Source organism: Hippoglossus stenolepis, chromosome 11 (assembly GCF_022539355.2).
Source record: "Hippoglossus stenolepis isolate QCI-W04-F060 chromosome 11, HSTE1.2, whole genome shotgun sequence".
In the NCBI taxonomy this organism is placed as follows: Eukaryota; Metazoa; Chordata; class Actinopteri; order Pleuronectiformes; family Pleuronectidae; genus Hippoglossus; species Hippoglossus stenolepis.
Window position 1 is genome coordinate 21,840,805 of NC_061493.1, and position 15,576 is coordinate 21,856,380.

At 42.2% G+C, this 15,576-nt stretch overlaps 1 protein-coding gene across 1 annotated transcript; it reads right to left on the bottom strand.

The window, feature by feature from the left end:
* Positions 1-542: 542 nt before the first annotated feature.
* pip4p1a (phosphatidylinositol-4,5-bisphosphate 4-phosphatase 1a) lies at positions 543-15,259 on the bottom strand. Its single transcript, XM_035171080.2, has 7 exons — positions 14,957-15,259; positions 13,765-13,958; positions 11,703-11,809; positions 9,336-9,441; positions 7,285-7,337; positions 6,040-6,130; positions 543-3,304 (listed from the first exon to the last, which is right to left on the bottom strand). Exons 1-7 carry the CDS (start codon positions 15,072-15,074, stop codon positions 3,161-3,163), a joined length of 813 nt encoding a protein of 270 aa, XP_035026971.1. The 5' UTR covers positions 15,075-15,259; the 3' UTR covers positions 543-3,160.
* Positions 15,260-15,576: the final 317 nt, after the last annotated feature.

A 15,576-nucleotide genomic window follows, 5' to 3' on the forward strand; every position in this document is an offset into this window, starting at 1 on the left:
AAGTCAGGCTTTGTTTTATTTAATTGTTTTGATTTATGTTATTTGATCGGGACAGTTGTGATCGATCAACAGACAAAATACTGTGCATGAGTCAGAGTTACTGGCTGTTTGTCCCAGGGCCAGTTATTAAAAGACAACTTCAATAAAAATGAAAAGAGCTAATATTATAAAGCATCTGCCTCTATAAGTAGAAGCCTAAATACTGACATGTCAACTGTAGTTTGGTGGAGCTACTGGACAGAAGCAGGATAGAAGGTACGGAGAAGAAAGGTGGTCCGCACAATGAATTTTGTAAGGTTTCCAAAAATGTTAATATCATAGATTTGTTGAGGTAGATTCCTTCTCTACTCTTTAAAACTTTCCTCTATGATAAAGCTTATATGTGATTTGGCTTTATACCAAACGCATCTTCTCTCGAGGCAAAAACCTGAAGTATTTCGAGTTTAATTTATTTGTTGTAATTTGAATTGACAGTGGTTGTGGCTGTAAGAATAGAAATGCAACAGATCGTGTTTGTTGTGAAATAATAAAACTCACGCTGGTTGTTTTTCACATCATCATCATCATGTCTTTATTTGTGTGTAAACAAACTCTGAAAAGAGAATCAGCCAGGGTCTTGATTATTGGCAATAACATGATGGATTTCTTTTGCAGTCATGGTCAAAACATGATCACTGCAAAAAAAAGAAAAGAAATGGTCTTCAACAAGTTGCATCACATTGATTCTGCCCTCATCTTAAAAATGAATGCACTGAACACAACTTTAAACTGGTGAATCGTCAATTAAGAAAAATAAATGCCCTTTGGACCGGTCTTGAAAAAAAGTGAAATAATCTCACTGCATAACAGACGTCATCCACAATAAATACGATTCTAGGGAAATGACACAACTGTTGAAGTGATCCTTTTTTTTTTTTGTTGCAGCGTATATAATAAATAACATGACACTTCCATGTGAACTGCCTGCGAGCTCAGTTCAGTCTACCAGGGTAACTTCATCTCCTCTTACTTGGTGTATGCAGTGTTTCCTCTCTACTGTATAAGGTGCTGGGTGTGTGTGTGTGTGTGTCTGTGTGTGTCTGTGTGCGCGAGAGCTAGAAACGTCATCGCCTGGGAATGCGATTCCGTCACGATGTTTCGTCGGTGCGGTTATGTTGATGTGTTTTTAAGATGTGGACACGACCGGGTGTCCAGAGGCTTATTAGGTTAGTAGTTTGTCAAATCATTAAATACGTAACAGGTGAAGAGTTGCAAAAATAACCTTCTTAAAAATAACACAAAAAAAACACGTCGGCAGCGATCACAGCAGTAGTGTTAAGCTCGGAGTGCAACGCAATTTCGCTGAGTCACGTCCATCGTACATAAACAACAAATATATTTACAATCAGAACAAAAAAAATACAGAATCCATAAGAAAAGGAAAATGTCACCACATTCAGAACTACAGACGAGTCATCATGGGAGATATGCAGCGTGAGGATGTAACGTGTAGTGTGTGTGTGTGTGTGTTTTCATGTTACTGACCTACTCGCTTTGAGCGTTTTCCTCTTTTACTTTAGTCAGTGGCCTTTAGGTGAAACGCTCCGTCTGCAGCCAGCAAATCAGAAACCTCAGGACCAACCTCCGTCTTCAGCGACAATATCAAGACACATTTTCACTATAAACGAACCCAAAGACGAACAAAATACAAAAAGAATTGGGAGAAAAGGGTCTTTTCGTGCTCATTAGAGGATCTTTGATAGATTTTGATGTAAAACCCAAAGTTTTAGGAACTGGTTCTGTAACATATTCAACCTCGGCCAGCAAAACAGGCCTGAAAAGGTCCGAGCTTCTCTCATGAAACAGACAGAGCTGCAAATCTGAAACCCTCCTTATACTCACAGGGTCTTGTGAGTATTATAGCTCTTTGTGATCCATTTCATGTTTTCCTCCGTTTCCCGAAAAGCCGAACAGAATAAAAAAACGTGTCTCTCGTGTCAATTTAGGTTATGAAAATATAAAAATTTAAAATGAAAGAAATCAGAAAAGGTTTTTAAAAAAGAAAAGTTAACTTGTTGGGTGAATTTTGGATCAAAGAGAAGCCGCTGTAGACTTTGTTACACTCAAACAGGACGAGAATGCAAAGTGGCGTGCATGTCACTTTTTTCCCTTTTACTGAAATAGGGACGCATCAACACGGAGGAAATCTGTTCACTGGTGTGTCTTTGAAGACGGAGGCTGGGACGTCTCCTATATAAACTGGTTTCGGAAGCTGTTGCAACTCTAAAACAGCGTCCTCTTTTTGATGTGTACCATATGCGCTCGTGTGGCTGTGTGTGTGTGTGGCTGTGTGTGTGTGTGTGAGCGTGTTGAATCTTTCTATCACACCTCCGTTTAAGGCTTTCAAGCTGCTTTGGATCAAAGTCAGTCCCAGGGGATAATTCAGCATAAACACTGAGTTCAGACACATCAGAGCCTACCTTCACATACGGCTGAATTCAATTTTTCAGACACATTTCAACACCTACTTGATCTTTTGATTCACAATAGGAGGCTGACGTCCCTTCAATTACTCCAGTCGTCTGCTGCTGGTTGTGGATGTACTTTTTTTTTTTCCCAGCTTCATCTGACTTTGCCACGTTCAGAAAATGTTTTTTTCTTTGTTTAAAAAATTGCTAAATGCTGGAATATTAAACCAAATGTCGAAACTGGACTGGAAAATCGACAGTCGCCCCCTCCACAAAAAAACAAAAGAAAACGAGCGCGGTTTTCACGTCTAAGACTTGAACTTGAAGCCCTCGTCTTAGAGGTCAGGAGAGCAACAGATGTGCCACAGACTAAAGCCAAAAGGAATCAACAGCGCTGGGGAGAGGGGGAGAAAAGTGTTAAAAATGCTAAAATGAACCCCACACTGGCCACGAGATTAGAATAGATCGACAGTACATTAGGCTATACGCGTCATCATGATTACCGATGGATACACGGCGGCCGCAGCCGACGCCATCCAGTTTTAGAAACACATTTGACTAAAAGGGAGGGAACAGGAGGAGAAGATCATTTTCTTTTCCGGACTTGGATTTAAATAAATATTCTGTTTTTTCAGATTTTTTTAAAGCCATCTTTTTCCTCCTGCCTGGCGGGTTGAGACGAGGGTGCCACAGAGTCGGAGGGGGGGGGGGCTCTATGTGAAGTTCTGGAGGGGCTGACTGACCCTCATGCAGGCCCAGTAAAAGGCCCGAGCTAAGGTGAGGAGAACCAGGAGCAGCAGCACGGCCCACGAGGCGTAGATCCCCTGGTAGGTCTGAGCCTTCACCCACGTTCCAGCCTGAGGAACACACAGGAAGACATATTCAGACGACACTCTTTAAGACTTTTAAAAAGGAATTGAAATCACATTGTGATTTGTTATGAAGCTAAAAACAGCGCAACTCCAACCAGAAAGACATGCTTATGTTTGAAAATGTCTTTAAATGTGTTATCAGACCCATTCATCATGATTTCAACGGCACCATATAACAGCAAATATGAACAACAATGTAAAAAAGGTGCCTTCATGTTTACATTTTACAATATATATTTGTGTTCTTTTTATTTATAGTCATTAATAACAAAGTTTAAGGTTAAACTATGAAGATGTTAACTTCCTAATATCGATATCGATATCGGCAAAGATAAATGTAAAACAAGGAAACGCGGCCATTCAAACATTTGAGAAGCTGAAACATCGCTTTAGCTTAAAATTTTATATAAAATGATTATTATTTGATGTGCAAAAATATTTCTATACAACACAAAGTCACTTCACGTGAACAGCACTTAACACGACCACAGTTACTTTCCCACATGTATCCACAGAGTGTGATTAATCCACCTGCAGCCGCCTGATGTGACGACAGCGAATCGTACGTTTTAAAAGCACATTTATCACGCAAGAGCTCATCTTCAACACTTAACACTGTGTGGGTAAGAGAGAAAAGTGTCTCTCCCATCAAGTATTAAGTGTGCAGCTGCTCAGAACAAAATTATTTAATGAAGATGGCGAGAATGACTTTGAGAGAACCCACGGGGATTTTGTGACAATATGGAAATACGAGTTGGAACAGTTTGAAAGTCATGGCACTGGAGCAAAGCTAATACGGATATAAAACATCAGAAGAGTTAATGAACCTTGTTGGATTCAACATATTGTTGCACTGCTCATATACTGAATATATATTGTATAGATTATAATATATAGAATGAAACAACAAGCAGGGGATCCAGGGCGAGAGGCAGAGAAGGTGTCTGGTGGATGGATGCTTTAAGGTTAAGGACAGAAAAAACTAAACAATGGAGTAATTATATATACTTGTACAAATACATACATGTTTTATACCATATGTATGTGTATAATTGTAAACACCAAGGTGTCAAACCACAGTGTCGCCCATTGGTTTGTGAGTTTCTGTTTGGAAGCCTCAGCACCATCTTGGTTTTTTGAAACCAGAATAAACCATATTTGGAGGAGCAGGGGGTGGAGCCTCACTGAGAGGCCACGCCCTCCTACACCACCTGCACCCATTGGATGTATCCATGACTTTGAACTAGAGGTTGAGACCATTAACTTCTTAGGAAAATGTTTTACTTTATAAATCAAGTGAGAAGTAGAGTTTTCTCAAACTGTGGAGTCGTCCCCTGCTGGTCATTTAAGAGAATACAGGTTTCAGGCACTTTCGCATTGGCTTCACACCAACACCGGTTTGCACAGCGATCCTTATAGGGACTGTAAAACCAAAACTTTATCCCTAACCTTATCTCTAACCATAACCCAATTCTACCCATAACCATGAAAACAAAGTCTTAACTCTCTAACAACCCTTTGAATTCGTGACGTGACTCCATAAGGTCCAACACTCAATCTGGTCCTCACATAGATAGGAGACACAAACACAAACACACACACACACACACACAAATACAAACACACACAGTGAAAACAACAATACCATCCACGCTGTTGAGGGGAAACTGATAACTGAACTAATGTTCATTTCGTCAATGTGACCTTGGATCAACAGTTTCTATTCAAGGCCGAGTCTCGTTTTCCCTCCGTGCTTCTGCCTCCTCTAAAAAGGTTGAGACATTCAAATTCTTTGGTTATTCAGATTTGGGTTTGACATTCAATCCATTGACTCGTCTCATGAAGCCTCTCTCTTGATTTCTGATTCACTCTTTTCACCCCCTGGCTCAGGTCAACTGGACTCAACCAAGTCCAGTTGACCTGTTTTTAACACTTGGATTCATTCATGTTTTCCCACTTTTGAACATCGCAGTCCATCTACAAGATGAGCTGAGAAACGCCGTATTTTCAGTTCTACAGTGAGAGAAAAGCTGGAACGTCTCCAACAGTTCAATTCTGTTGATTTTATGAATTTTGAATATTTAATTCAACCCTCCCTGTTTTAGCCACCTTCATTTAAAACCACTGCTTTCGTATTCCTGATTAAATTCAGCGTGGGGATGAAGTTTCACCTGTTGAAACATGTAAATCTCTGAGGATTAAACTGTCAAACTCCGGCTCTTGAACCATTCTTATAATTGAAACCTTTCCATTCCAGGTTGAGATATATTTTTTTTTTAACCAACATTATGCAACGTTGTCGACAGCAGCAGATTTATTGTCTGCACAATAAAGGTCACTGTTGTCTTTGCTGGCAGACACATAGACTGTCATCACTGATTTACGTTGTTTGCTGCTCATCTTGCGCCCTCTGCTGGTCAAAATCTACTTTTAGGCTCTTGCACTCCTCTACTCCTTCTGGTCTATAAAAACAAATCTACTGTAATTTAGATAAGAGCAACAACTATGACAGAAAATATAAAATGTTCTGACAGGTTGTGTGCACATGAAAGTGGAGAGTATGAGGAGAAAGACGGCAAAACTGTAGAAGAAGTAAAAAGGGGAGGACAGATTCAGAGTAATTGATGGATAATAGTTGTATTTTCTTCTGTCAGCTCTGCACAGTTATTGATAATCTCTTTTAAATGCGTAATCTCTCAGATGACAGTGTGTTGACTCACCATCAGCCCGGCGGTGGAAACGCTAAAAAGCAAGCAGAGTAGAAAACACCACAAGCTCCGCCTCCGGGGGTACCTCTGACCAATGGAGGAGCTGCAGGACCAAGAGAGAGGAGAACTTTATTAGGAGATGAAATTCAAATGAAACTCAAAAGACATGACCCAATGTTTTTCTGAACTATAAACATTCATCTTAGCATCTTCAGCAGCCACGTGGAGGCGTCAGATTATGAAAACCACAGATGTTAGTGACAGTGTCCCAGTAAAACATGACACTGGACAAGCATCATAACTCCAGGACCCTGAAACTCTGTTCTTTACATCTTTGATTTTCTAACTGGGATGTCTGAATAGTGGTTAAAAATGTATATGTTGTGAATCTATATTTATTGCAGTGAAAGGAAGAGCAGGACTGAAAAGACAAACGACGCATGATCGCGATACACCTGCAGAAATTCAAATTCAAGCAGCACCTGTCCGGGCTCAATCCATCTTGCAGCTATTTTGGATGTGACGAAACTGAAATCTCCTGACTAGAGCCGTTTGTAAAAACTGCTTAAGGTCACCTTGTTGCAGTGATACAGCTAACACACTGGCACATTCCACTTTTCAGCCAGTCGCTCGTGATGTTAAGGAGCTTATGGAGCCGGTGGTTTCGGGAATGTGATTAGTAGTAGTTAGTTCAAAGACAATTCCTGAGGCGCAAAATATACATGGAGCAAAGGCCCACAGATCAGAAACCTCATGATGTTAAAGTCTGGTTGTTGTTTTTTTAGATATGAACTCTTGGCTCTTGACATTTTGTGGAGTTTGCCTTTCATATATAAAGAACGCAGCAGTTCAGGTCAGACCGGAACATTCAGGCGAGAGGTGGTTTCTGGGTAAAGCAGCAGGAGGCAGGACATGACGTGTAAATTACGCTGTGATAAAAGGTCAATGTTTTCGTTTACAGCACATTGACACCAAGTTGACGTCTTCATTGGCATCTTCAACATGTATGACACGTCTTTTTCATCATGAGATGTTTGTAATCTTTGCGACAAAAACATACAAAAGGGATGCCACAGATTTGATTCCCAAAAAACGGTGTGTCCTGTCCTTGAGAACGCCCCTGAGGACACTACCTGCTCACTCTTAGGTTTTTCTATTTAAAAAGCTTGAGATAAAAAGTAAAAGACAAAAATCCAATTTATTTAAGTACAGTGAGCATGATGTGGTGAAAGGGATTAATTGCTTATGGCTACTTACACTTTCCTGCAGTGTGGGCACCTGGCCAGCGTCCGGTCTGTGAACTCTGTCCACTGAGAAGCACAAAGAGAAAAGATGAGGGATTCATTGATGATGATGATGATGATGATGATGATGATGATAACAAAACTTTAACTCTCAGTATCATATTAAATGCAAATGTCAATTCCAGTGTTTCTGCTGCGACATACGTCAAACGAGAGAAAAGCAACAACCCTCACGTTTGAGAAGCTTGAACCAAAAAATACTTGGGATGTTTTCAGGATAAGTGACTTAAATAATCAATCGATCAAATTAATAAGAATTTGTCTCAGCTATAAGCCAGCTCAAGGCAAATCTGCACTGATTCTGTCTGATACTTTGAATGCACGTACGCATGATGCGCAGCCAATACAAATCTTATTTACCTTATTCAAATTCGCCTGCAGCTGCACTTGGATTGATGACACACTTTCAGAAATTTAATACAACTATCCCAGAACAGGTGCTGCTTACCATACAAAAAAAAAAATGATAAAGAAAAATGGCTTTCTCTCAGGGTGTAGACATTTGTTCCCTCCCTGACGCTCAGGTGTGTTTATGAGAACAGAATACACTGTGCATGCTGTACATTATTCTTATTCTGATGGAGACACCGTATGAGCAGCACGGAGAACGTAATCACTAAATCTGTGACAAAAGGTTCACTGCGACGCCACCCGGGGAGCAGATTTGTATTTTCATTCAGCCACCGTATCTCTGAGCAGGAGGGGAAGGTCCAGCTGAATGCTAAACAGCCTGTACCATCTATCTCACATCTGTTTACACCCCTTCTCTTCCTTTTCTCTGGCCACGCCGCCCTCCCTCCTTTCAGCAAATATCCAAACCATCTTTATCTGTCCCACACATTGTTAAAGAGGAGTAAGTTAAGACTTTAACTTTCCCTTTAGCACAAAATGGCCAGAGTATATCAGCTGAGAGTTTACAGGATTATTGATCTCGACCAATAACTCAGCATTTATTTACTTGGCCTGGTGCAACGGGGGTTTGGCTTTTCAGTTGTGCAGCGAAACGTTTAACAACAGACCTCCTGAAACTGTCACAGCATATTTCAGCTGCTGATAGAAGCCAAAATAGCAAAGCAAGTTTTATTATTCAGCTACTTTGCACAACGATTCCTCATCTCTTCAAAAACACTTCTTATTTGGTTTTGGCTTCCTATAGTGAAAGTGATTTTGTTGGCTGTGTCTTTTATAGGTTATTGTCATTGAGACAGAGGAGGTGGGGACTTGTGCCAGAGACTTTAACTGAGGTTGCACTGATGCCGGATTTCCCACTGATTGCCAAAGAGGTTGATAATGGTAATCAATTACGGTCAGTTTAAATAAAAGCAATACTACAAACGCTGAAGTTAATAATTAAAAGTCAATTGTTATTTTTTTAAACCTACGCTCATTTGCTCCCCTGTATATTAACGATATATCTTAGGTCTCATCTCATACCTCATATCTTAGGGTTTTTTAACAGCTACCATCTGTCGCTCCAGAGAGAAAAGGATATCACATTGGTCTAATGTAATATGTTGACTGTCAGAGAAACTCATTATGCGAGAGGAACGAGAGTGACTCAGGGACTCCAGTCAGCTGACGAGCGGCCACTGGGACAGGGAGCCGTCTGCATTTCATCAGTGAAGCACATTCGTTTCACTTTCCTTCTTGCTCAAGTCTTTACACGGCTCTGAAGTGTAGAGCTGTGGAAAGCAAAAGGCTCAAAATGAAAAGCTCAGACGTGGACATTTGAGCTCAAAGGATTTGGTCCATGTGCTGTACTTCGAGGTCAAGAAGGATTTGGTTTGTGATCCAAATTTGAGATTTTCACCTTTTGTTTTTGTTCAGTCTTACAATATTTTGGGACATTTTTAAGCGTTAAATTAGAGGACCTGTACGTCTCTCATTTGTGCAACGTATGCGGCAAATTTACCCCAAAATCAAACATTTCCATTAACTCTAATTTAATTATGACTGTGTTGATTCCAAATCAAGTCTAAAAATATAAAAAAAGTTGAGTGTTACCAGGAAGGTGTTGCTGCAGTGTCCACAGGAGACGCGGGCCCCGGCTGGCTGGGGATCAGGACTGGCAGGACCAGGATGAACTGGACCCAGATTTATTATCCTCTTACTGTGAAGAGACAGACCCACATTAAGTCGGCGTCCACACCACCGATGACTCAAGATATTATTCAGTGTTTGACGTGAGCAGCTTCACTCTGGTGTTGTGGAAAAGGCAGCAGCAACAGATCACGCTCATCCTCATCATTACCACTAACGCTGCTTTACTACAAGCAACCACAACAGACAACCGCTCAGAATCAGTGATCAGGCCACAGCACGTCGATGTGTCTGGTTTAGTCAGACTGAACCCGACTGAATGCAAAACAGTGAGACTGAAGATAAATTCTACAGAGCAGTTAAAATCGGGAAAAGGGGCCTTTGGGGATTATTTACAGCTTTTAAGGACGTCTTTAATAAAATGGACAACCTGTGGTCGGATGAAATAAAAGCCAGAGTGGGGACAGCTGCGTCACAAGCAAGATAAATCCCACTTCTCTGCTATGACAGCACAATTTTGTTTGTCGGAAACAGTGATTTAAAAGAAAGATTAAACAGAAATAAGTGATAAGAACAAGATTCCCACTTTGTTTGAAAGGCATTACATGTACAATAACGTAGAAGAAATTACTGGTTTAAGAGTAAATGTAATATTTTTTTTAAAGATGGCACATTTCAGGAAATAATTTCTTGCCACTGATCAACATGCAGACCCCAATTAGCCTCGAGTCCAACCCTGTGATCAGCACTGAAGCCGACAGATAAATTATAGATTTCAGATATTTAAAATGTACAGTTTAAAATTATACACCTTTAAATAGCAGCAGAAGATTAAGGAAAGAAAAAACTAAAAAAAAGAGAGATGGCTAAAAATGTTGCTCTTGCTCATTTTATGCCTCGAGCATAAACAAGGAATCTTATCTTTCTGAGCAATTACACCCGGCTGCAGCAGCCTGATGTTCAGATGAGCTGCCAAAGCCGAGCATTTTCCCTGTGACATCAGCCGTGTGTTTGTGATGATAAAAATCCCAACACATTGGCATCTCTTTGACCTGGAAGAATTGTTGTGCTGCTTTTCACTCAGCAAGTTTCAGAGGACAGAGGACAAAAGAAATCTCTCTTCTCTTTCTCAAACTGGATGTGAACTTGTCAGCAGCCCTGTGATGTTTTTATTTATGCCCTGGAAAATAAAATGCTACACAAGTGATCTATAGCACGACTTTGGATCTTTCCTGGTTTACTGTCATCTGTGGCGTCTGTGCTCATTCTGCCCTCTGATATGATAATGTGAACGAATTTGCTAAATGTGCATATGGCTGGTAGCTACACAGCAGGAATTTAGAGTATAATTAAAGCAGAAAGATACTGAATTAATTACCTCGGCTAAGGAGGTTATGTTTTTGTTTGTTTGTCAGCAGGATTACACAAAATCTACACGACCGATTTCCATGGAATTTTGTGGAGGGGTGAGGCGTGACCCAAAGAAGAATCTGTTAAATTTGGGAGCGGGTCGAAACCAAATACAGGATATTTTTCACCCACTTACTTCGTCATTATGGTGTTTTTCCACATTTTCGCTGATTTCTCCATGAATAATTAATGGATCCTGATGAAAATCAGTCAAGTTCTGGGGCCTGATATCTGAGTGCGTGCAATTTGGAGAATCAAATAAAAATCCAGATCTAGTGAATCAAACCCCTTTAGACCAGATACAAAGCTCAGTTAGTAAAAGAGGTGTTTGAGGAGGAGGAGGAAGAAGAAGAGGGTGGCAGATTTTCCCTTTCATGTGTTTATCTGCTTCTGCTTTTTGTGAACATTGGCAATTCTGTCAGTTCAGGTTTACGGTGGTTGTTTTCAAACCGTGCTTCGGTTTTACACTGGGTTTTTATGTGGCGCCTTAGGTCTTAATGGGTTTCATAAGGAAACTGTTGGGCCTTTTGTTGTTTTTTCTTCTAGCTGTGTGGAGCAAAGACTGTAAATTAAGTCTTAACATAATTTCCATTTGTGAATAAAATATGGAGGTGAAAATCACACACACACATACACTACACATACAGTGTGTGACCCATAAAGCTACACCTCTCATAATATGAAGGACATGCAGAAGTGAAACCCATGATGCAGCTGTTCTAATGAGGCTGTTATTTCCTCGTCCGGCTCGCTGAGCACTGCATGTAAGCTGCGCTGGGAGCACAGTCTTAATTGAGGTACTGTTACTCCCACTGCACCTTGTTTCCTCTGCTTCACTTCTCTCTCTCTCTCTCTCTCACAGACACACTAATACAGAGTATGTACACACACATACACACAGGTTGAGTATGAATTTCCCACCAGTATGGTCGGGGACAGGCGATCCTCTGGGAAGTGACTTTGCAGATGAGCAGACAGTTGCAAGGGCAGCGAACGTACTTCTTCCCTGCTGGGGCGTTCTTAATGGGCTGCAGAGGGAGTCAGAGACACACAAGACGGTAGAGGTGAGACGACAAATACAAAATAAGGGTAAATAACAACCCAATTATTCTTGATAGACCAGAATTATCCGATACGACATGAGGGAGTATGTAGCTTAGACAAGTAGCTGTACTGTAATTGTAGATTAGGAGCCAAGGGATGGGAGTAAATACAAGGATACCCAAGTTTCTGCTTGTTACTCCACAAGTGGCCTAGAAGATCTAATTAAACAGCTCCTCCTGAGTCATGGTAGTAGGTGAGGTAAAGAAAAGAGGTAAAGGGGGATTCTGGAGGTTTCCACAAGTGAGATTTAAGACTTCAAGACCATAATGGATGGAGGATGTGAAGAAATATCAGAGTCCCAGACTTACTTACACCTCCCTATATTTGAAGATAAGGGGAAGTAGCCGAGTGGAGAATATCCCTCAAAATGCCACATTATCTCTCAAACTACAGACAGAGACGGTTGGTATCTATAGTCTTTCCCACAGCCAAGTGTAGCGAGATAAAATTTAACCGCCGTGTTTGTAGACGATCGGTTGTCAGTTCCACAAATTCTGGTTAAATGCCCGTTAGAAAAGTGCTGCAGAGCCACAGGCTTGTTTAGCACAACTTCTAACTTTAATAATCACAATAACAAGAGACAGTGAAACAAAGACAAAGGATTAAAAAAATGTTAAGCTTCCAATTTGATAAGGAGAAACTTGTACATTTAAAAATCACTGTTGCCGTTTCGAATTAAATTTAAAATTCACTACGTGAGTTTCATAGCGACTCGAAACAGCTGCTACACCTTCTGTTCAATTTTACAATTCTATTCTTTACAAGGTTTGTGCCGTTTACAACTGTTGGGGCCACTCTCTTTGTATCACCTCATTAGCTCACATAATACTGCAGGCCAGAGTCGTTTGTAGAGTCCATTGTTCTCTGAGAGAGCGGAAACTTGATTTCCGTGTTTTAACATTGTACAGATCACGTCGCTACTTCCTCTGGGCTTTAGATAAGACGGCTGTCTGTCTGGTGATGGGTCTCTCCACTGCATCAGCAAACTCTTATGAACCAGATCTGCTCTGTTATGAACGTCACATAAATCTGCTGTGGGAGGGACGTTCAAGGTGGGAGATAAGAGTGGGAGGGAAAACTAATATTATGAGTTGGGCTGCATTAGATTTTCATTGCATGATTATCTTTTCTTCTCAAATATCAATTAAATTAAATTTTAACTTTGTTTATTGTAAATCAGAAATCCAATTAGTTCTGCCATTAATTAGCCAAGTAAGTACACGTGCTTCTGTTCTGTATGTTGTCTCAGAAAATCTGAAATAAATTGATCGGAAGATGAACGTCATCGATTGTTTTAAAGTTATAGAAATGTCAATACAATCATATTATGTGAGGGACGACCAATAAATCAAATTAGAGCAGTTATTAGTGTCTGTGGCTGTGATGGAAAATCAGCTCTTTGTTTGTCAGTCATCAAATGAGCCACTTGATGTCCAACATGGTGGAAACTGACAGAACGCCAATCTCCGTAATTACATTGAAGTTCCCCCTCACGTTTAAACACTATGCACAGTTTATTCAAAGGGTTGATTAATGAGAACTGTTTTTATTGGAACAACTTTTCAAGAACATTTTTCACAGGGATTACAGAGACCATTAGTGACCTCACTGTGAGCTCTGTGGATTATCCAAAGTAATGTTGATACTGAATCTGTGGGATTTTATTAAAAATGTCTGTCTCCATTACTTTGAGAGTCATTTATAGCATCATTTGTGACAAGATGGAGGTAGAAATATGAGAGGATTAAACTAACACACCCTGTGCGGCTAGACGGAAATGGAAGATACTGGACATGTTTATTTTCCATGTGAGTGTGTTGGATGCAGTATACAAGTAGGCTGTGTGTGTGTTATACATATTCCTTTAAAAAAAACCTACCGTGGCTTCATTGCAGACCCCACACTTCACCACGTGTTGGTGGATCTTGCCCTCCACGGAGATCAGGCTCTGACACACCCTGCAGTTGATAACAGGGGCACTGCCACTCTCCGGGGAGGTGAGCGGGGAGTAGGGTGGAGGATCCTCCCCGAGGAGCACCGAGGGCTGAGTCGGGCTGGGGAACGGGGGAAAGCCTGGATGGGACAGGGGGCGGGGGACAAGGGAGGAAGCAGCGAGTGAGTGACAAATGACGGATTGTTGGGAAAGGAACAACAGTCACAAAGAGTGGCCTCAACTCCCATGACGAGTAACCTCTTACGTTACGATTAACTGGGTAATAAGATTTCACCTCGAGTTCGACTGAAAGCAGCTTTGGAAGGAAAACACTCCAGGAATGCTGAGCCGTGTTAGTCTCAACAAACAGGAGTCTATGTGTTGGTCACAGACAGAGAGGAACTGGACGGGTCACACGTCTGTCAGCAAATCTGATGCAACACAGTCTTATCCCTGCACAGGACTCCTACACCAGGCAGAGCTCAGAGCAGCTTGTGGGGGCAAAACATAATTAAAGAGTCATATCTCAGGCTGTTTCCATTAGCGTCTCTAGACACAGTCCCTCCCTCTGTCTGCAGCCATTGGTCGCAGCTGCGTCCTGCAGCCTCCAGCAGCAGCCTCCATCATGGCTCTCATCCCTGTCAATCACATCAGGTGTTTCTCAGATGCTAGCTGACTGAGCGGTGCACTGAGCTAGCTCGTGTGCACAGTGGGAACCAGCCAGCTGCTGCGAAACGTGCAACAAAATAAAATGTGTGTGTGAATAAAATGCAGCTAAAGAGATGATATATCTGAGCTGCTAACCTGAAGCTGTGCCGGTGCTAAGCACAGCTAGCTGGCAAGCTACTAGCTAAGAGCGGCTGCTAGGTTAGCTAGCTAGTTAGCTCCAGGCTGATTCCCTTCAGCAACATTATGTTATAAAAACTGTTTATTTTATCCCACCGGGAGTTGTTCATAAAAACAACCTGACAGCTAGCATCACATCCCGCACGTACACAGACACAAGCAGGCGGTTGTTTGTCGCTGTCACAGCTGAGCTAGCAGGGTACCCAGAATGCCCAGTCAGTGCTAGGCTAGGCTAGGCTAGGCTAGCTCCGGCTGGGAGTCGGGCGGAGAGCCGGGCACCGGGGATACTCACTCAGGGGTTTGTTGGGCACACCGTAGGGCGCCGCGCCGGGAGACACTCCGCCGTTACCGCTGCCGAGAGCTCCATCTCCCAGGTCGGATAGTAACGGGGACCTCTCGCCGTCCGCCATACCGAGAGCGAGGCGCTGGGGAGGGGGAGCGAGCGAGTGGGAGCGTGGACGCAGACCGACACGGTGTTTGTATTGTTGTGTCGGAAATGCAGGCGTCACATGATCACACCACCGGCGCGGCTGCCGCTGCTGCTGCGGTAACGGAGCTCCGGGGGTGCGGCTCCTCGCACTGGTCTCTCCTCACTGGTCTCCTCTCTCACTGGTCTCTCCTCTCACTGGTCTCACTGGTCTCTCCTCTCACTGGTCTCACTCGTCTCTCCTCTCACTGGTCTCCTCTCTGGTCTCTCCTTACTGGCTCTCCTCTCACTGGTCTCTCCTCTCACTGGTCTCACTGGTCTCTCCTCTCACTGGTCTCCTCTCACTGGCTCCCTCACTGGTCTCACTGGTCTCTCTCTCCTGGTCTTACTGTCCTATCTCACGGTCTCTCCTCTCACTGGTCTCACTGGTCTCTCCTCTCACTGGTCTCCTCTCACTGGTCTCTCCTCTCACTGGTCTCTCCTCT